General features: G+C 39.5%; 1 protein-coding gene and 1 long non-coding RNA gene across 3 annotated transcripts; both read right to left on the minus strand.

Annotated features, from left to right (window-relative positions):
- Positions 1 to 8,255: 8,255 nt before the first annotated feature.
- Positions 8,256 to 9,952, minus strand: LOC121754119. Its single transcript, XR_006040547.1, has 2 exons — positions 8,570 to 9,952; positions 8,256 to 8,485 (listed from the first exon to the last, which is right to left on the minus strand). It is a non-coding gene; the product is annotated as an uncharacterized LOC121754119 (long non-coding RNA).
- Positions 9,953 to 11,636: 1,684 nt separating this feature from the next.
- LOC121755272 (agamous-like MADS-box protein FUL-L) lies at positions 11,637 to 20,502 on the minus strand. 2 transcript variants are annotated; one of them, XM_042150555.1, is made up of 8 exons: positions 20,137 to 20,502; positions 15,222 to 15,294; positions 15,082 to 15,146; positions 14,207 to 14,306; positions 14,059 to 14,100; positions 12,754 to 12,795; positions 12,522 to 12,613; positions 11,637 to 11,914 (listed from the first exon to the last, which is right to left on the minus strand). In XM_042150555.1, the coding sequence occupies exons 1-8, from the start codon at positions 20,319 to 20,321 to the stop codon at positions 11,842 to 11,844; spliced, it is 672 nt and encodes a 223-aa protein (XP_042006489.1). In that variant the 5' UTR covers positions 20,322 to 20,502; the 3' UTR covers positions 11,637 to 11,841. The 2 variants fall into 2 exon arrangements, with proteins under 2 accessions (XP_042006489.1, XP_042006487.1); XM_042150553.1 differs by having other exon boundaries at positions 11,637 to 11,917.
- Positions 20,503 to 22,926: the final 2,424 nt, after the last annotated feature.

The raw sequence follows: 22,926 nt of genomic DNA on the forward strand, positions 1-22,926 counted from the left end.
ATTGGACTTTTCTCTCTGCCCAACAGCTATCTCTTCAAGGCATGGCATCTCATGTTCTCTAAAAGTGATGTCCCTGCTGATAATTACCTTCTGATTTCCAGGCTCAAAAGACCAAAGTCTATAACCTTTGACACCTTTCTGGTACCCCAGCATGACACATTTGAGAGCCCTTGATTCAAGCTTTCCTCTTCTGATGTGTGAGTAAGCTCTGCAGCCGAATGGTCTCAGTTTAGTGTAGTCTCCATAAGATCCATACCAACGAAAGTCAGGAGTATCCATCCCTATAGCTGATGAAGGACATTTATTCAAAAGGACAGCAGCTGTAGCAGCTGCTTCCCCCCAGAACTTCATCTTCATACCAGAACTTGATAGCATACACCTTACTCTCTCCAATATGGTTCTATTGACTCTCTCAGCTACTCCATTCTGTTGGGGGTTATTTGGCACGGTTCTATGCCTTTTTATTCCCTTAAGCTTACAGTAACCATCAAACTCATGTGATAGAAATTCTAAGCCATTGTCTGTTCTTAGACATTTCAGAGGCCTATTCTTCTCAACTTCAACTTCTTGACACCATTCTTTAAACTTGTTAAAAGCATCTGATTTTTCCTTCATAATGTAGATCCATAGTTTTCTAGAGTAATCATCAATTAAAGTCAGAAAATACCTGCCCCCTCCTATGGTTGGTGTTTGAGAAGGCCCCCAAATGTCACTGTGAGCATAGTCCAGTGGCATTTCTGAAGTGTGCTTTCCTGTATCATACGGCTTCTTCTTGCTCTTCCCAAGAATACAACATGATTTCAGAGACTTCAAATCACCAGTGTTGATCATCCCTCTATTTGCCAGCACTTTTAAACCAGATTCAGACACATGACCCAGCCTGTGGTGCCACATAGTGAGCTCATCTTTGACAACAATGTTTGCCTCTGCTCTGATGACTTCTCCCTGCAGAAAATAGAGGCTCTGCCTTTTCTTGGCCACTATCAATACCCTCTGCTCCTTTAGAACTTTCATTACTCCATCTGAAGAATTGAATGAGCAGCCTTTATTCTCTAATGCTCCAAAAGAAATCAAGCATCGCTTAATGTCTGGAATGTATCTAACTTCTGATAGAACAAGCACAGAGTTATCTTCCATCTTGAACTTCACACTGCCTATCCCCATGACCTTGCAGGCTTGATCATTTCCCAGTAGTACAGTACCTGAAGATTCCTGAATTTCTTGAAACCAATCTCGATATGGACACATGTGAAAACTGCATCCACTATCCATGATCCAAGATTTGTTTATACTGACGTCCATGACATTCAGGGCGTTTTCCACAGTTGCTATTATATCAGCTGTGTTTGTTGCAGCTTCAATCTCTTGCTGCTTCTTCTTCCAAATGTAACAATTCTTCTTAAGATGCCCAGGCTTTTTACAATGGTAGCAGGATCTTGTTTCCTTTTCATCATTGGATTTCTCTTTTCCAATCTTGGCTTTCTTCTGGAACCTTTTCTTGAACTGGCCCTTTTGTGCAGGCCTGATGTTGAGACTTTCACCTGCCTGATCCAGTGGCTTAGAGCTAGATCCTGATTTCTGGATCTCCTTCAGCTTCAATGCCGAGTACACTTCTTCATAGGTCACTTTTGAATTCCTGCCAAGAAGTATGGCATCCTTGAAATGTTCATAAGTTTTAGGAAGTGAATTCAACAGCATCAATGCTTTATCTTCATCTTTAATCTGCTCGTCTATTGCCTCCAGATCATCAACACACTTTCCAAACTCCTCAAGCTGTTCCACGATCCCTCTTCCATCTGAAATCTTGAAAGCAAGCAGTTTCTGCTTCAAGTGAAGTCGATTTGACAGTGATTTTGTCATGTATATCGACTCCAATTTCGACCACACCGCAGCTGCTGTATCCTCTTTGGAAACTTCCCTCAAAACCCTATCACTTAGGTTGAGGATGAGGGTGCTATACGCCTTGAACTGCATGTCTTCTTTCTTGGCCAGATCCTTTTGATCTAGCTCCTCATCGGCTGAAACGGTTGCTTTCTCTTTCAAGATTCCCCATACACCCTGTTGCATCAGGATGGCTTTCATTTTTAGCTTCCACAGCCCAAAATCGTTCCTGCCATTGAACTTCTCTACTTCGAACTTAGTAGATGACATCTTCGATTTCTTGATGAAGATCTCCTCTGCGCGCTCCTTCCACAAGATCGATTCCCACAGACGGCGCCAATTTGTGCGTCTTAGCTCGGCAAGAATCACAAATAAACCAACTGAACTTGATCTTAACCAAACGATAAAGAACAAGTTTGTAAATGAACAATCGACACAACAAGTTACGTGGTTCGGTTCAATCGAACCTACGTCCACGGGAGAAACTGAGATCTTGATATTGTTGAACGCGATAGGAAGAGTTTACAATGATCACTCACACGGTGGTAATCATACAAAGAAAATCTAGCTAAGAAACATGGGGCAATGCAGAAACACAACAGCAATTCAGCTCTCTCTTTCTTGGCTCTCTTGATTCTCTCTTCTCGGTTTCTTGGAGATGTTTTCTCTCACTCATGAACCTCTCTTACTTCTTCGGGAATGGCAGCTCAGCTGTGTTTATATACCGAGCTTTGGCAGCTCCAACAAAACTCAACCAAAAAACCGCTCCCTGAAGCCTTCATTCTTCCAACCGTTTTAACTGCCATATTCAATTTGAAATCTCTTAATTTGTCATGCAAGTTCACAACTCATTAACAATTCCAAAATTCCAGGATCTAATACATTGTTATCCGAAGAGTGATCTATAGATTCCTCCAAACCAATGTATCTATCGGGCTCATGTGAGACCCTCCCACTGCAACGTGGAACTACAACACTTGGAGTATAAACTGAAGTTACGGGAATTGTTTGTACACTTGGTACTAGTTCTTGGTTAATGGAACTTGTGACAGAAGTTAGCTCGTCAAGAGCCTCATCACTGTTGGGTTTATGGTTCATAACAAAGTCTTCCTCTAATAATGTCGCGTGAGTGCTCACAATGACTTTCTTATCTCGGAGACTATCAAATTCATAAGCTTTCGATCCTCTAGGGTAACCAATAAACACACATACCTCCGTCCTTGATTCCAGCTTAGTTGGATCATTTTCCAATACATGAGCTGGGCAACCTCATACTTTGAGATGTTCTAGATTGGGCTTGCGCCCAGTCCACAACTCATATGGAGTAGAATGAACGGATTTTGATGGTAAGTTCTCTAAAATATGACTCGCAGAAAGCAAGGCATATCGCCAAACTGAAATAGGCAATCGTGCATAACCCATCATAGATCGGACCATGTTTAACAAGGTCATATTCCTTCTTTCAGCCACACCGTTCTACTGGGGCATGCCCGACGCTGTCAATTGGGATTCAATTCCTGCTACTAACAAGTAGTCCAAAAACTCGACACTTAGGTATTCGCCTCCGCGATCAGATCGCAGGCTTTTGATACTCTCTCCATGATACGTCTCAACGTATACCTTGAATTCTTTGAACTCGTCAAAAGATTCAGACTTGTAGCGCATCAAATAGACGTATCTAATTTTCGAGAAGTCATCAATAAAGGTGATGAAGTATCGAAAACCGGTTTTTTCCTCGATTGACATTGGTCCACACACTTAAGGATGAACGAGCTCAAGTACTTCATTGGCCCTATTTTCTTTTGCCCTAAAAGGCCTCTGAATCATCTTGCCTTCTAAGCAGGATTCGCAAGTTTGGAACAACTCTATCTCTAGACCTTTAATAAGGTCTTGGTCCGCTAGAGAATGAATCCTTCTTTCGTTGGCATGACCAAATCTAAGGCGCCATAAGTACATTTCGGCGACCGGGACTCCTTCCACCTAGGGTTCGGGGCTAGGCGGCTCGCGGTGTCTCGGCAGGTTCTCAGACGAACCGCTGCACCACGCGAACCCAGTCGCCGAAACAGTTTCGGTATCCGCAAGGGTTGTGCGGTCTTGGCCGGCGGTGCGCACGAGACATCGCCTGTCTGCCCATCGCCCCGTGATCGCCACCCGTTGCTCCCACTGTTTCGACATCCCAGCTTCGGGCGCACATCGCACAATCTATCTCGGCGCTTGCGCCGACGAGTCGCACGTCTCGTGTGCTTGAATAATTCAAGTTCTTTGATTCGATTGTTCTTGAGTTCAACATGCATCAAATAATAACAACAAAACCAAGAACATGCTTCGCAATCAAAAAACACATGTATACATCAATTTCGCAAAATTTAAATCCAAATAATCAGAGCCAAAGACTGGCAATGATACCAATTGAAGGGGTTGGTAGCGGAAGCGCACATAAATCAATTACATAATAATTTTAATCTATTTAGCAGATTATTTAGACAAAATCTATTCGGGCAATTATCACATTGTAATTGAAACCTAAAACATGCTTTTCTTCGGATTAGCCATTTTACCTTGAGGATTCTCCAAAGAATCGAAGATAGCTTGCGCCTTCTCTACGTGAAGATCTTGAGTACTAAACCACGGATCTTCTGACTGGTTCCAGACTTTATGCTGATATCAGTGTGAGCTGATCTCACCAGAATACTATGACTTAAATAAAGAAGACATAAATTCTATCTCGCGGAGGAGGGCTGAAGGAAAAAATCGTCCCTCACAGTGTAGGAGAGGGGGACGAAAATTATGAATAAAAATAAGTGTATTTTCTGTCTCATTTATTCTCCTATTTATATTGAACCCAGTCAGGGATCTATGGAAGGTTTTGGATAAGGCCTCCCTTAATTAGTTTTTTACTAATTAAATTGAACCCTTAATTTAATACAAGCTTATATTGGAATATTACGAGCAGCCACTACTGAAGTAATATTGCACTGCCCATCCAAATCCAAAATTATAAGTAATCCGGTGTCCATTGTTTGTCGTTTATTTCCCACGCTTAAGATATAAGCGTCCATTAATTAATTAGTGTATGTTGTGAACTTAATTAATTATTTTCTTATTAATTCCAAGAGTGGACTTAGCAAGAAACGCTTATTTATTATTCATGGAGTAATCAAACTCCAACTAGCTAGGTTCCGAATAATAAAGCCTTGTTTCGAGCTCCTCTTGAGGACGTTATCAAACGAGACTCACCTGGCGCACGATTTAATATAATAGCAATCCTAGCACCGCTAGATATTAATCACCACTACCCAAAATACTAGGGTTATTGTCTTGTGAAAAACCCGCACCATTTGGTAAGTCAAAGTAGTGCATAATCAATACCGTATGCTCAATGCTAGCGTACATTGATTAAGGAGTAAATAATTATCAAGACCTCATCTTTCAGTAGATAGCATAATGACTTGTCTTGCTGTTATATCCAATTCAGTGTTATACAACACCAATGTCATCTTATTTTAGTAAAACTTAGAAATATGCGGACTGACATTGCAACCTTTCACGATAGTTAGTCTAGGCCTATCTAGGTTGTGAAATTCTTGTTTTTCTTTGTTCAGAACTGACCATGTTACCTTAAAGTGGACGACGCCCACAACCGGTCTACTAAAATAAAGACTTAGACTTTGTTAAGTTACTTATACATTTAAACATGCAATTAACATCCATTAAATGTAAAACATAACAACATTATGACAAAAATAATTTGTTTCATTCCTTGGAAAATAAAATAAGAGTTTTACAGTATTCAACCACTCGATAGGTGATTTCTAGTATACAAACTCTAACAGGGAAGCCATGATATTCTTCTAGAATAGCTGAATGGACGGTTGGATCGCGTCTGACTAATAAGCTTGGATCTTGCATGGATTTAGAGATAGGGTTTGAGTTATTTTGATTGACATTTGGCGATAAGACGACATATTTATATCTTATTCTCTATGATTTGGTACTTTGACCGTTTTGTGAAGTTGTATAGAAAAATAGTCCGAAACAGGTGAAGAGTGGAGTGAAAAAGAGCTCGGGGGAAAATCAAGAACAAAAGTATCCCAGCGACAGACTGAGTTGCAACTCAGCGACTCGCTGGAACCGACAAGAATTCCATAGCCGAGTCAGCGACTCTCTGTGCGGAAAATCAGCAAGTCACCGAAGCATTCTTGTTCATCAACCAATTTCTTCTTCCAGGAATAGTAATTTGTCTTCAAGTGTCCTAGTTTCTTGCACTAGTACAATTCTCTTGTTTCCTTCTATGACGGGTCATTGAACTTTTGATGTTTAGGCTTTGAATTCTGGTCTGTTGGAGTTGTTTTCTTTGCTCTGAACCTATTGACATTCAGGACCTCTCCTACTGGATTCAATTTTTCTCTTGTTTCCTTCATACATTCGATTTCAGCACCTTCTTTCATTTAAGTGTAGATTGAACCTCAAGAAGAGTAATAGTGGTCTCTTCCATACATCATCACATCCTTTAACCAATGACGATGACGCGCAAGTTTTGGTATCTTCCTCTCTAACTAATAGGTCAAGAGTTCGAGTCACCACGAGATAGATGGAGAACCATTATTGATCCTCTTTTCAAAAAAAAAAATTTAAAAGATCTCGGGAAGGCATTCAACAATTACTTTATCTTCATCCTCAAGGTAACATCTACTCCCATGTCCCATTAAAATATTTTAATGAAACGTTTTCATTTTTGGGTTGTCACGCCAAAAATCAAACGTTTCTTAATAAGAAAACAACTTCATCTCTACTTTTTCTCTCTCTTACTTTATTCTCACTCCACTTAACTCCTGAAACAACACTACATAATATCTCGTGCAAAAAAAAAATGTTTTACATTTAATGGGACGGAGGGAGTACATCCTAAATATCATCTACAAACTTGTTAAATTGTTCAAGTTGTTGGGATATACCTCGATTTTCCATGAACTTATATGAGTACAACCGATGTTCCGTGTACAATCCATTGGATAAGGACTTCGTCATATACAAGCTCTCCATCTTCAGACACACTTCAGCCGTCGTGGTTTCCTTCTAGACTTCCCTCAAGGCTTTATCATGGACACAAATAATGATTGCTATGAGTTTTCTCCATCATCAATGCATTCTTCACACAACTTTATCATCAAGATTGTAGCTAACTTTCTCCTCCAGATCCAATTCAATGCATCCGCATACTCATGTTGGACCAACATCACCAACACTTTGATATTCAATGGATATTAAGGATATCAAGTACGATTGATCAACACTAGGGAGGAACCAATGTAGCGAAGCAGAAAGGGGAACAACCATTTGTGCAATAGAACATAGCTTGGAATTGGGGAAATAGCTGCATAAAACTAGAGTTTCAATCGCATGAGTTCAAAGACTAAGGGAAATTAATAGTATTCAAAAGCATGAACTCAAAAGAAAAACAATTTTCAGCGGATGCGTGGTGAGTGTTGAGTAAGATCGTTGAAGAAGTTGCTTAGTAATATAGTTTGAAGGTGTTAAAACTCGTGTCATTAATAACCTTGTCTAGGTTTTGTGGACGAAGGGAGTAGTATTTAAATTCATTCTTACCCCAAAAATTTTCAACTTGCACTCATTGGTTTTCGATTCCCTCATAAGATTCTTGGACCGGACTATGTAGAAGAGATGATAGAAATTGTCCGACAGATCGAAGAAAGGATCAAGGAAGCTCAAGATAGGCAAAAATCTTACGCAGATGCTCGCAGAACCGATCTACAGTTCAAGGCGGGAGACAAAGTTTTCCTGAAAGTATCCCCGTCAAAAGGGATAACAAGGTTCGGTGTCAAGGTCAAGCTAAGGCCGCTTTCATCGGACCCTATGAAATATTGGAAGAAGTCGGTCCTGTGGCGTACAGGTTAGCACTTCCGCCGAGCTTCGGAAATCTGCACAATGTTTTTCATGTGTCACAATTGAGGAAATATGTGTTCGACCCCAAACACATAGTTCACCAAGAAGAAATGGTATTAGAACCGGATTCGAGCTATGAAGAAAAGCCAGAAGCAATCTTGGATCGAAAAGTAAAAGAGTTGAGGTATAAAGCCAGAAGGCTACGTGGGAGCTTGAAGACAAGATGAAAGAGAAGTACCTGGAGCTTTTTGAATGACTTAAGCAAAATTTCAGGACGAAATTTTCATTAAGGAGGGTAGAATGTAATGGCCACAATATAATTATCTTAACTTTTAAGATATTTATCGAACAACGGAGTGAATGCCACTTTCTAGTTACTTTAATTTCGAGAATACACAACCCTTATGTTTGATTTGCTCGATTAATGATTAATATCGATCTACAAATGAAGGAAATGAGTAAGTTTCTAATTAAGAATGAATACGCGTTTGTTTATTCCTTTAAGTAAATAAATTACAACGTTGTTAGTTCTCCAAGCTATGTCTTAACTTACAAAAAGAGAATAATAAATAGGAATATCAAAGGGCTAAACGCCTTGAATCTATTCTTCACGAGTCCAAGTCATCTCTATTCGAGACCCGAGAATGCAGCCTGATGCCGAGGGCTACCAACGACCACAACCAGCCAACCTTTTCCCCACCTACAAATCAAGACAAGTCTCTTAATGAGTAAAAGACAAGAAAAAATTTTGTGGGACTTAATTGAGGAAATGGGGTAACACTACCTTTGATGAAGGCCGAAATACTTGCCAAAAATCAGCAAGGTTAGAGTGCAGCCAGCTCATACAACCTCCTCAACCCCATAACCAAAGCTGCAACAAGCCAGAAAGGGGGGAACAGCCGTGGCAGCTGCAACAACCCTGCACCCAAGCTCCAACAGCATCTGCTCCACCTGGTACACCTGCAAATCAACACCAAAATTCAGTTAAAGGTGCGGCAAGGGACAGAGAAAGAGGACTCCCACAGTAGAATCACAAATGGGAAGAACATTGCATTTATTTCCACGAGTACACACCCTGTACTACCACAAGAAGACAGCCAACACATAACCAAATTAGAGATTTCATTCCTGCACACAATCTGCCCTGCAGGCTCCTATATATATTACATCTTCCAGGGCCTCACTCCCTTGCCACAACATATTCAATCAGCAAATTATCGAGTTGAGAGTGGGAGAGAGATTGAAGCTAGGAGTAGAAAAGCAGAAACAGTGCAAAGAAGGTAACCTCCACCTCCCTTCTACCTCAAAACCTACGCTATGTCATCATGTAATAGCACCTCGTACTAGGAATCACAGCATATTAAGTTTCAAGAGTATAAGTAGCTTGCACAAAGAAATACTCAAAGGAACAAATTGCTAAGTTTCACAAGTTAGTAAGGTTCATGGCTTCAACTTATACAAAATCTTTCAGTAGCAGCACTCAGCCAATAAGTTAACATATGCACTGTTCTCAAGCCCTAATTTAATGAGCCACTATTAACCAAAAAGGAACCAAATTCTCCCAACAACAAATAGTTACTGCTCCATAGTTACTGCCCGAGAGGCTTAATTGGAAATAAGCGAGATGGCGGCGCTGACTGCGAGACAGCGGCGACCCGACGGCGGAGCATCAGGAGCGGTTGAGAGTCGAGGCCGCAGGCGATTCCCGACGTGCAGCGGCGGTCGCGAGATAAGCAAGCGACGACCGCCCTGTGGAGAGCTTGTCTGCAATGGCGGAAGCTGCCTCGGTGGTGCTTCAGCCGGACAACCAGCGAGGCGGCGGTGACGACGGGAAGGCGCCGGCGCTGGACGGAGGAAACTCGCGTGCCTCGCAGTATAGTAGCTGTCCTCGGAGATGCCGAAAAGAGACGGAAAAGGAAGGAACTCCACCGGGGAAAAGATGGCGCCGGCGGAGGGAGTCCTGCTGCGAGTTCCCTGAGACAGCAGCGGACGCCTGCTGTGCTGTGCTGACTCCACCAGGCCGTCGACGACGCCTGCAGTGCTGACTTCAAGCCGCTGGAGTCGTCGGCGGTGGTGACGGCTCGTCGCTGGCCGGAATTTGAGCAGACGGCGCTGTAAGATGTGCCGATGGGAGAAGAGAGATGGAATCGATTTACGGCTTTCTTCAATTTGTGAATTGAGAGAGAGAGGGACGATGGAGTTAGGCAGTGGGAGGAATTGGGCCACCATTATTTTAGTTTGGGCCTTCTAAAATTTGTTTCGGCCTCTTCCTTTTAAATTGTTATTTTGGGCCAGGGATTTAAGTTGGAGTAGGCTGACTCTGAACAAGGACTTAAATTAAGTAGGAGTTTGGGCCTGAAAATGTTAAATGAAGAAATAGTTTAAATCCTTCATCTTGGGTCTGATGCGGATATTAAATTAGCGGGCCCTTATAAAATTTTTACCCGACCAATTAATTGAAGGTCCGCTAATTAACCGCGGTGAAGAATTTAATTCCCGGACTTTAGTTTAGCACTCGAATATTTAGTGTTAAAAAAATGGTACGCTATTAAATTTCCAAAAATAATGATTAGACCTCGGATTATTTTATGCTTGAATAAATTACATAGGAGGTAATGCTCTTTTGTTAAACGAATAATTGGTAGACCTCCACATAAAGTTAAATCGCATAGTTTAATTAATGCTCAAGTTAGGATGCTAAAGTTAAAGGAAAAATAAATAAAATGATCATGCATTTAGGATGCATTCACGTCAAGTTATTTGGCTCCTTAAAGCCTAATTTAAGTATACTTTATTTTCTAAAGGGACGTCGTCGCACGTCAAGTAAGACCAAGTCGAGGAACTTTCAATTAAGGAATTAACCTCTGAGGTGGGCTTTCTTTTCAGAACGTGATTTCTTATGAAAATATGAATATGTTTTAAATATGTTGTCATGCCATGTTTTGTTTTACGATGACCTATCTGCTAGGCTGTGCCAAACATGTTAAATCGAATTCGGGTCCCAGTAGGGCCGCAAACCCTACTCGGACTAGTGTACACCTATGGGGACCGTGTGCTAGCTTTCAAGTTGGCCGGTCCAGTGACCGTAGTGGAATGTGGCCATATTTTTGGTTCACATGCGTTCAGATATGGTATTTATGTTTATTTGATTGCGCAATCAATTTTATGAAATGAAGGGAATTTAGTGACTCGGGCTTTTTTAAATAAAAACCTCATGTTCACTTAACTATGACTGACAAATTAAATAGAACTGTTTTTGGCACTATAGTCACTGAGTATATCAAGTACTCAGCCCTGCATGTTTCTTTTCTAACGTGCAGGTTGAACGTGATTGAGGCGACGAAGGTGTTGGGAAGAGGCCGTTAATAAGTAGTTAGGTAGCCCAAAGTAGTATGTCTTCATACATACTATTTTGTCTTGGAACCTTCCGCTGCATTTAAATGTTGTTCTTGGAAAACTATGAATTTGGTTTCGATACTCTGATTATGACTTTACTTTGTACCCATTCGCCTTCGAGACTATTCCCTCGAGTTAATTATTTCTTTTATGATGAGTTCATGATTGATGAGATTATTTTAGTTGTGAAATAGCTACGCTCACTAGTACTAGGGAGTTGTGGTCGTGACAAAATCCGTGTCGGAGCCAAAGTGGAAAATTATTAGGGGACGGAGGGAGTAATTGATTATGCTATTGAGTAGTTGTTTTTCGATTAATTTCAAGATTGTTCTTAACATTGAATATCTAAGTTTGTATACAAATGTTTTCCTAGACATGTTTAGACTACTTTATTTGCTGAAAAAAACACACGATCGATTGTTACTGCATCAACTAATTTTCTAGTAGTACTATTGTTTATGCCCAGCTAATTAGTTCAGTTACACACTAATAAATAATAATGCGACTGCAGTCTAAGATTTTGTGGCGGTTCAAAGAGTTACAACAGAGCACAACCTAGAAACTAAATACAATCTCGATACATATATATAAACCAAACATATTTATCATTTTATTGAAAGTTGATATTTTATTTTCGAATGCCTATCCTCAACCCTAATGTCATCGTCTTGGCACATGGTCGAGTAGCCATGGCGGGATAAGGCTGTTCGAACCGCCATCTTCTTCCGCACCACTGCTGCAAATTCAATTATAAGTCAGCAGCATAACTCAAAGCATCCGGTATATTTTCTCCCGTATCCTCTCTCACATCAATATATAAAAATATATTTCTCTCTCGGTATAACACACAGAACAACATCTTCTAAAATCGCATGTCATTACTCAAGTGTCACATCTATTATGGGACGAAGGAAGTACAACACAATTGCTCATTAGACTTCATAAACAAAAGAAAATGTGACATCTTTTGTTATACAAACTAAAAAGGAATGTGTGATATCTCTTATGATAGGAGACTAATGGAATACAAACTAAAAATGAATGTGTGATATCTATTATGATATGAGACTGATGGAATATATGAAAGTAGGTACATTAGTTTAGAATTTCAAATATAAAATTTATGAGGAAAACATGAGAATGTGAAGAATGAAATGAGAAATGAAGTTATTCATAAATGAAAAAAATCAAATCTTTGAATAAAAATATAAGGCACATCTTGTGGCACCATGTGATTGGCCTATAGAAAGCATGCTCAAATATCAGTACTGCATAAGAATCTAAAAATAAATAAAAATCCAACAGATAGTTAATTGGAAAAGCAAGAAATAAATGCGTACGCCATAGTTAGGTTGTGAAGTTTGGAGGAGGATATATCTTGAGCTTCTCGTGGTTTCTCTCTGCTCTCTCCTATTTGCTGTTTCTCCCTTACCTGCTTAATTTCAGGTTTTAAGTATAGTTAAAATTTAAATAGATCAGATCAACTTTAATGTCACTTTCACTTTCACTTATATCTTAGTACACCATATTGTAACAAAATTATGTCAAAGCTAATTTCAAAATTAAGATCACCTCCTTTTTTATTGCGTGATTCTGATGCTGCAGTGATTTCTCCTGTCATAAATATCACAAATTTGAAATGAAAACACGTCAAGTATACATCTGCTTCATGATCTGCAGAAGCATTTCTCCAGAAAAATCGATTGTTACATACGAAAAAATACAGGCTATGTTGAACACTTATTTTATGATCATGATCATCGGATGTTTAAAGCCTTAAATAAATTAAATACAATGACTTAGATGTATGGTGTCCTTGTGATTTAATGAATTTGTATTTTCTGCCTATATGAACTACTATTAATTAGTTATGCTTCTAACAAACCCTAACTTTGAAAGCTGTGTATGCAATAATAAAGCTTACTAAAACCTGGACCATGTCTTGGAAGCTGCAGTAGCCCTGTTTACCATTACCTCATATTTAAAGATTTTAAATTAAGAAAAAAATGATAAAATCCATTTATAGATTAAAAGAGGAAATTGACTATCAATTCGAAATTGTATTGACATGCTTAAGATATTATATCAATATGTTTAATACACTATATTTGATTTTTAAACATCCGCGTTATAATTTATAGTAATATACTGTATCATTTTAACTATTTGATATAAGTATGTTTTAACAAAATAGTATGAACGGCGGTAAAGTAATTAATAAGAAAAAGAGGGAATAAAAGTAAATCTAAACATTGTGTTCATTCACTCTTTATAAAAAAGTTAAACAATAGTCACTTAATTCACTATCCACAATTGGTATCTCACTTTCAAAATTTTTCTAGATTTTTATCTATATTTTCTTTAATAGTATTCATTTCTTTTGTTTTAACATAGTTTTAAAATTAATTAATCTGGATTCACCGATTCATGCTAGGGTTTATAATTTTATGCATGCCACTCGTGTCCCACTCGTATATCTATTAAAAGTTATACATAACCTTTGTTTCGTAAATATCGAAGTTAAAAATTATAAGTATTGGTTTTGGATAATGATAACAATTCATTATTAACTAATAAAAGAGAAAATTAATGATAAAAAAATAATTATATACCTAATAGGATGTAATAAACTCTAGTTGATAATTGTAAAAATAAATTTAAAAGCATACTAACTTGAACTTGAAGAAAAAAAAACTTGAAATATGGTTAATCAAATTTGGTAGACTGGATCAAATGATAATTTGGAGCTAAAATGCTATAAATGCCTATTTTTTGTTATATTTTTGAAGAATAATTTATTAGGAGTCTTGATATATGATCATATGGACTAAAATGCAGAGAGCATAAAATTATAAAACAAATAATTTAAACAATAACCTTTTTCTGAAGCTGGGAAATCGACTCATGCATGAGTTGGTTCTGCTCATCACAATAAGAAAAAAAATATTAATGATTATTTAATTTTCTGATATATGCAAATTAAACACGAACCCTAATAAATATTGGAAAATGTGTTTTAATTAACCTTTTTATTTCGAATACGCTTCAAAGCATTTTGGAGTTGATGCTCAAGACTTTGGAGCTCTCTGAAGCTCAGTGGATCTAGATCCTCTCCCGCATAATTCCTACAAATAAAATTATTTCAATTTTTTTATTGGGTGTGATATATGCAAAACTTATTTTCAGTATTGAACCAACAAACCAAGACAGAGTTCATTATTAGATACCACTGAGTTTATTTTAAGATCGTTTTATTTCATACTTTCTAGAATAAACTAAAACAAGCTAATAATGAAGTTCGTATAAAATGAACTAAAAATGAACTCTGTATTATCTAACAATGTTCTAAATAAACTAACACGAACGAGAAATAAAGGCTCTGACGTTTCGGCGCTAGAAATTAGTTTGGTATTGATAATAATCCATTTATTAGATATACAAATTTACACTCTATATTATGTATCAGCAATGCATTTATTATATAGTGGTAATTGAGACGGCATTTAATTTCATCTTGCTACTCTAGATATTAGGTCTAACTAACACAAACTAATGGTCTATAGATGAATATTGTATATCCCCATGGTCTATAGACAAACTCATGGTCTATAGATGAATATTGTATTTCCCCATCTAATTAAAGTTAGTCAAATTAAACTTAAATTTCTCGAAACTTAATTAGTTTGATATTAAATGCACTTAGTTTGGTGTTCTACATATTAGATCATAATGACTAGCCAGAGGTTTTGGAAGAATGTCATACAAAATATTAGAAACAAACTTTCCCTCTTGGAAAAAAGAAAAGAAGACTACTATCATTGAATTAGCCAAATGAATAAACACAAATAAGAAGAAAAAGGAATTTCAGATTCATGTTCATAAGATGTAGAGAATCTGTACCTCATAGTTCTGTGCAGATATTGCAGATGATGGCCAAGTTTTGGATGGTCTAGGAGCAAGTCTTCCTACGTATAACAAACACATCACTATTGAGATCATACTTCAAATGGTAGAGCAATTTACTAGCAAAGTTGAAGCACCTTCGGTTCGTTAGGCGCACCAATTTTCTGAGAGTACGTGTGTTGCTCGTATCGTTCAACAAGTCTTCCCATGCTAGCATATATATGAAATAGTATCCAACAAGATTAATCAACACAGTATGGTGCATAGATACACTAGTAATAGATTGAACCTCCTTGGTGTTGCACATATAATATATCCAAAACTACAAGGCATCTGATTTTGAATTGAGAATTGAAAAATGAAATTTCAAGATACACTTCATCAAGTGAAAGCATTCAGGTAGGATCATCCATTACATATACAATTGTATCATCTCTTTGGACATTTACAAATACCCCTTCAATTTAATGGTACATTACCTAGTAGAAGTATGTATAATATGCCAAAGTTAAGTAAGAGATTTTTTATTTTTTTTAAGTAAGATAGTTTAGGAGGAGATGTTATGAAAAATCATTATGTTTTAGTTATACACTTTCTAGTATAGGCTTATGTTTAAGTATAATACTCTTATTATGTTTTAATCTATGTATCACATCTTATACGGTTGAATTCAAAATGCAACTTATAGGAAATTAACTTTTCTATGAAAATTAGGGAGTTTTGATTAGTGAAATCCCATAAAACTAATAGTTCCCTCATCTACCATTAAATGACAAACTAAAGGCCCATTTTAGTCCTTAACATATTGTGATTTTTTTTATTTTGGTCCAAAACATTATCTTTTGAATTATTCGGTCCCTCACAAATAAAAACGGGTCACATTTGGTCCATTTTGGACGGTTTCGTCAAAAATTTGACGGAAACCCTAAGGTGGAAACCAAATTCTCGCAATATGTTGACGTGGTAGACGCCGATGTAGGTGGAATCGACGAGATTCCCCAAATAAACAGCTAGGGTTTGGTTTGTGGAGAGCAGAGAGGAGTACCTCGTGACTTCCTTCTTCACCGTCCAGATAATGCCGGCGGCGAATGGCTCGGCGGTGCAGCTGCGGAGGCCTTCAGCGCCGTCGATCCAGACGCCGAAGATGCGGTCGAATTGCCTGCCCTTGCTCGTCGCCGTCCACTCGAGGACGATTTTGGCGGAGCTTGGGGAGGGGCAGTGTGGCGGCGGTGTGTAGGCGGCGAGGACCGGCAGCTGGCCGTAGGTGAAGGAGAAACCATGCTGGAGAAGGAGGTAGGAGCATGGTGCGGTGGCAGGGAGCTGGATTGGTTTGGTGAGAGAGGAGGAGGACCGAAGGTTATGGTACGGCGGAGCTTGGCGGCGGAGATGCTGGAGGGGGGAATTTCCATCAAATTTCTGACGGAACCATCCAAAATAGACCAAATGTGAGCCATTTTTATTTATGAGGAACCGAATAATTCAAAAGATAATGTTTTGAACCAAAATAAAAAAAATCGCAATATGTTAAGGACCAAAATGGGCCTTTAGGTTGATATTCCAAGAATTTTAAGTAATATAACTAGAAAGTTTGTAGAAAGAGTTAGTGAAGTATTAGTTTTATAATAAAATGTGAGTGTGATAAATTAGTGGAATATGGGGTTTATTACTAAAAAAATGTGTGACAAGTATTGATGGACGAACCGAAACGAAAATTAGTGATAAGTAATGGCGAATAGAGAGAGTAGAAATCATAGTTTTGTTACAGTTTTTTTTCTCCACTATCCGTGTATAATATGCATATACAATAATTACTACTAGTATTTGTGTTAGGCCATCCGCAACGCTGTCTCTTATCCGTCTCTTAACCGTCTCATCTCTCAATTATTCATGGCCTCACTGTACTTTTCATTCCATCTCTTAACTAAGAGACAGAACCTGCAACCCTCCATCTCTTATTCGTCTCTTAACCATCTCTTAACGTACTATTCATTCAATTTCATTTTTTATTTTTTTTCCCAACAAATTCAATTAATAAAAAACACACTTCATCAAATAAAATAAAAATACATAATTAAATTCGTGGCAAAATAAATTAAAAAAATATAAGTTAAAATATAATTTTATAGAAATTAAAAAACTATTCCGCCGGCGAATCATCTCCCGGAGGCGGTGGCGGTGCACTCAAGCTACCTGGAGGCGGAATACCATTTGTCTTGTCATATACTCAATTCCGGCAAGATGGGCTTGGTATTGTGGAGGCGTCATGCGGGAAGTGTTCGCCATCGTGGCGGTCAAGTACATGGACAATAGGGTGTTCGAGCCCTAGCCCGCCTGGCTTGATTCGCCTCGGCCACTCCTCCCTCTAGCCGCATTCGCCGCCTTGGTCCCTTGCGGCCGACAGCGCCCACGGGAGGACCCCCCAGCATCGTCTGTCGTGCCCTCAACCTCCTGCGAGGCAGCCTCTTGTGCGGCGCTGCCCGAACCACCCCCACTAGACGAGTATTGGCCACTCGCCGTATGCTTCGTGCGCTTCGAGGTCGAGCCCGAGCTGGATCGCATACCGCCGGCCCACCTTTCCTCATCTTTGACGGCCTCCCAGACATCGACAAGTCTGAATTCTTTGCCGGTGTCGTCGAAGTAGACTCGCAAAGCCGATCTCAGAATGTCGGCTCCCGTGGCTCCGCTTTGGTAATGAGCCGCTTCGTTCTTGTAGATGCCGCAGAATTTTTTGACCTCCCTGTCGACTCGGTCAAAGTGAGCGCGGAGCATCTTCAATGTGCGGCGGCGAGACCCTCTTGGCTTGATCTCGTTGTAGGCCTCGGAGACCTTTTCCCAGAAGCACTTCCGGGATTGTTGATTCCCGACGATAGGATCGTACGAGATGTTGATCCAGGCGTTGTACACCGACATCGTGTCCTTGCGGCTGTACGGATGCCGGCCTACATCCTCATCCTCCTCGGCCGCCTCCGCCTCTTCCTCCACGGCGTCGAATGCCCTGGAGCTTCCACCGCCTCGTCCTCCTTCTGGATGGGGTTCATCCCGATAATCCTCCCGAATTTGGGATAATCCATGCGAATACCTCGGGGCGGAGGGACGAGCGTATGCATCCACATCAAACTGGGGTGGTTGGTACCCCCGGCGTCGACAAGCCCTGGGTGCCCGGCGTAGACGAACCGGAACCGGAACCACCCAACACATTGTACATGGCCCCAGTCGCCAAACGCGTTGATGTCAAACTCACCGGAGCCACCACCGCCAGAGTTTCCGTCGCCGGACATTTTGTTATGAGAGGTTAGATGAAAATTGAAGAGGAAATTAAGATTATTTGGAGGATTTGATGTGTATTTGTGTGTGAAATGAGGATGAAATAGGAGTATTTATAGAGTAAAAAATAAAAAAAATTTAAGGAAAACGGTCGAAAAAATATTAACATTTTCGATTTTATATTTTATATATATATTTTAATTAAATTCAAATTTTAAAAAAAATGATTTATTGCGTCAGCGTGACGAAAACCACTCGCGGGCCGGCGAATGGGCGTCACGCATGGCGCCGGAGCGCGCCACGTCGCGCAAGCGCGTGGCGAGACAGCCCGCGAGGTGTCTCGGTGGGACGGGCGTCTCGGCGTGACCGGGACGAGACGAGGCGCTGCAACGCATCTCGCCGCCGTCTCGTCTCGGCAGGACGAGATACGAGCCACTCGCGAGATGCGTTGCGGGTGGCCTTAGTAATCTTTACATAATTACACTACGCAGTCTGCCAATATCTGTCAGAACTATTAACTAGTTGTGCAAATAGATCGGCAGCTGGTACACATTAAGATATCAGAATCTATATAGTTCAACTCTCTCTCTCTATCTCTTTTCATATACGAGGAACTATCATTTCAAGAGACAAATCGAAGACAAAAAGGTTTCGAAGGTCTCCCTTATTTAGCCTAACCCTTCGATCCGACAGGGTTCATCCTGGTCACCCAGTTAACCAACCTACACAACTGCTAAAACAAATGAGCTGCGAATGGGCGTCACGCATGGCGCCGGAGCGCGCCACGTCGCGCAAGCGCGTGGCGAGACAGCCCGCGAGGTGTCTCGGTGGGACGGGCGTCTCGGCGTGACCGGGACGAGACGAGGCGCTGCAACGCGTCTCGCCGCCGTCTCGTCTCGGCAGGACGAGATACGAGCCACTCGCGAGATGCGTTGCGGGTGGCCTTAGTAATCTTTACATAATTACACTACGCAGTCTGCCAATATCTGTCAGAACTATTAACTAGTTGTGCAAATAGATCGGCAGCTGGTACACATTAAGATATCAGAATCTATATAGTTCAACTCTCTCTCTCTATCTCTTTTCATATACGAGGAACTATCATTTCAAGAGACAAATCGAAGACAAAAAGGTTTCGAAGGTCTCCCTTATTTAGCCTAACCCTTCGATCCGACAGGGTTCATCCTGGTCACCCAGTTAACCAACCTACACAACTGCTAAAACAAATGAGTTTTTTTTTTTTTATTTTGGAATGACCCTATATTCTTACCACATCAAGACTGACACAAACAAAATATTCTATTGATAATGACAAATTAATAAGAAGCATTCAGGAAGTTGCCCCATAAGGACACAATTAAATACAAATTCAAAACATGACATCCACCAAAACCTATAAAGGGAAGTACCATATGTATTTAATAAAATAGATTATGTAAGTATTTTTATATATAAAACAGTAGATGGAGTCGCTTATTTTCAGCAAAAAAAGATTGATGAGCAAAAACAGCATAAACTGATGAGGTAGCTTCTGATGAAACACGAATCACTATAAAAAAACTTAGCTTTTAAGGACATAAAAATTGAGAGGCGTTTGAAAATTATCTTAATTTTTTGTTTGTTTCCCCTAATTTTAGTTGAAACACCACATTGATGGTAGAATTAGACACACAAATTAGTGTCCTTAATATCAGTAAAAAATGTCATTATCCAATATTTTGTTGTTGTGAATGCAAGACTATCCCCCTTACAATTAAAAGAGACAAAAATATAGTGGATTAAAAGTACCTAGGATGAGAGCAATAGTGGAAGAGTTTTCCCGAAGTGGAGAAGACAATCAAAGCAACGTCAGCGTCGCAGAGAAGGGAGATCTCATTAGCCTTTTTCCAGAGGCCTGATCTTCTCTTGGAGAAGGTGACTTGCCTGCTAATCTTGTTTTCAATCCTCTTCATCTCAACCCTACCTCGACCCATTTTTTGTTTTTTTTTTCAATTTCCCTCTTTGAGAAAACCCTAAATTCTTGAGCTGCTTCTGATTTATGTGAAGCGATAAAAAGGGGGGCAGGAGAGAGGGGTGTGGGGCTTTGATCCTGACATAATTTAATTTTAGCGATGCTTTCCACTTTGTGCAACTTCCTGTCTCATAAAGCATATGCTTTCTCCCTCGCGTTTGTGGTGTATTGAGATATAGAAACATACTTATATATATTCGTACACTATATTATTTAATGCACCATGATGTGACTCGTATTGGATGGGAAGAGATGGGCGTAGGGTGGGGTTTGTTGATGTTTGCGTTGTCGAGTGGAGAGTGGGTAATTGAGTATGTTTATGGACCACCTACCCACCCTCCGTCTATTTATGCCTACCCTATTTTATTGCAAACCCTTTTTTTAATGACTGAATTTAAACTTCAAATTAGTATTACCACCCCTGTTATAACACTTTCGTTCCATTAGAGCATCCACTAAGCTGTACCCCCACCGTCCCTTAAACTACTATTTGAGGGTCCCACTTTACTTTATTCCTCCATCCCTTAACTAAGGGACGGAACCTGCAACGCTCCGTCCCTTAACCGTCTCTTATTCCGTCCCTTAAATTACTATTCATTCAATTTCATTTTTTATTTTTTTCCAACACAATTCAATTAAAACAAACAAACTTCATTAAAACTAAAATTACATTACACCATAAAATAAAAATACAACTTAAAATTTTAAAAAAACATAATTAAAATCTTAAAATATAAAAATGACATAATTTAAAATACAATTTTATATGGACATCCTTGAATGTTTTATGTTTCACTTTCGATGTGGGACAAAATCATTCTTGGATGTCTCTATAAAAGAGAAACAACCAAGAATGATTTTGTCCCACATCGAAAGTGAAATATAAAACATTCAAGGATGTCTCTATAAAAGAAGAACAACCAAGAATGATTTTATCCCACATCGAAAGTGAAACATAAAACATTCAAGGTTGTCTCTATAAAAGAGAAGCAACCAAGAATGACTTTCTCCCACATCGAAAGTGAAACATAAAACATTCAAGGTTGTCTTTATAAAAGAGAAGCAACCAAGAATGACTTTGTCCCACATCGAAAGTGAAACATAAAACATTCACGGTTGTCTCTATAAAAGAGAAGCAACCAAGAATGACTTTGTCCCACATCGAAAGTGAAACGTAAAACATTCAAGGTTGTCTCTATAAAAGAGAAGCAACCAAGAATGACTTTGTCCCACATCGAAAGTGGAACATAAAGAATGAGTTTCATAAATGCGCAAGCCCATCAAATATATGTGGGCTATTACGAATTTCTTGTATTTATTTATTTGTAAAAATTGTTTTTAAATATAAAAACAATTTTTATAAATAAAAAATATTTTTTTTAAAATTTGATTTTTTTAAAAAAAATTGATTTATTGCGTCAGCGTGACGACGCCCACTCGCTGGCCGGCGAGTGGGCGTCACGCATGGCGCAGGGGCGCGCCACGGCGCGTGGCGTGATAGCCCGTCCCGCGTCTCGCAGGCGCGGGCCCGGGACGGGACGGCGTGTCGCAACGCGTCGCGCGAGCGTTCCGTCCCTCCGCGACGGAACGCGGGACGGTGGCTCGCCGCGTAGTGGATGCCCTTAGAGCATCCACAACTCCTGCCCGGATTCAGGCCCCAAGTCCCATGTACATCATCATTCCTCTAAATTTGAGTCTAAATTTGAGTCCCATTCAACAACTCCTCTAACCCTGCAGGCCACATCCCACGCCACAACTATTAAAATGCATTATTCACAACTTCAACTTATTTTACTTATAAAAATTAAAAACGTTGAACAATTATAACACGAGAAATTTATTTTTAATTCAAAAATAATAAATTATAAACTAAAAAAAATTAAAAACTAGAACATAAAAAAATGCAAAAAAAATTAAAAATTAGAAAATCAAAGTGGGGAGCTCCGTCGCCCCTCTCCCTCTCCGTCTTCTTTCTCTTCCTCCATTTTCTTCCTCTCTCCCTCCCTCTTCTTCCTCTTCCAACTGCAAAAAATCAAAAATCGGGACAACGGGTCACTGCCCGCTTCACCTCCAACGCCAGGTCGAGACTCTCTATTTGCGGCCCGGGCACACCTAACGCAGGGACGGACCGGACCCCTGGCGCGGCCCCGGGATGTGACTGCGTCACCAGGACCGTCCCAGGCCGAAAATTGGGAGGATTTAACGCGGGGGGCACGGGCCAGGACTCAGGTGCGTTCCAACCCACGACGTTAGTGATGCTCTTATAAGTGAAGCATTTTATATTCGTTACGAAATTTTATGCACTTTCATTTGATAAGTTGAATGGAAAAGGAATAAAATTAGATAGGATAAAATGAAGATAATAATGTTTCCATTTCAGAAAAAGTATTAGTTAGGGTAAGACATAAAAGAAAATGTGTCATTTACAGTGTAATAATACTTTAGTATAGATATAAATACACGTTTCATGAATTTAAAAATAAAATAAACCAATGCTAATTATAATATTGCATTATCCATATACAATCTATAAACCAATGCTTCGATCGTGGTTTACAAATTATAAC

This window comes from Salvia splendens, chromosome 11 (assembly GCF_004379255.2).
Source record: "Salvia splendens isolate huo1 chromosome 11, SspV2, whole genome shotgun sequence".
Taxonomy (NCBI): Eukaryota; Viridiplantae; Streptophyta; class Magnoliopsida; order Lamiales; family Lamiaceae; genus Salvia; species Salvia splendens.

What these genes read in the sequence shown, in the direction of transcription:
- LOC121755272 (XM_042150553.1), bottom strand. Translation starts at nt 20,321, where the DNA reads ATGGGTCGAGGTAGGGTTGAGATGAAGAGGATTGAAAACAAGATTAGC. An exon ending in AGCGTATTCGAAATAAAAAG is followed by an intron (nt 14,101 to 14,206) that starts GTTAATTAAAAC and finishes TGTGATGAGCAG; the next exon opens with AACCAACTCATGCATGAGTC. An exon ending in TTTCCCAGCTTCAGAAAAAG is followed by an intron (nt 12,796 to 14,058) that starts GTTATTGTTTAA and finishes TATTTATGACAG; the next exon opens with GAGAAATCACTGCAGCATCA.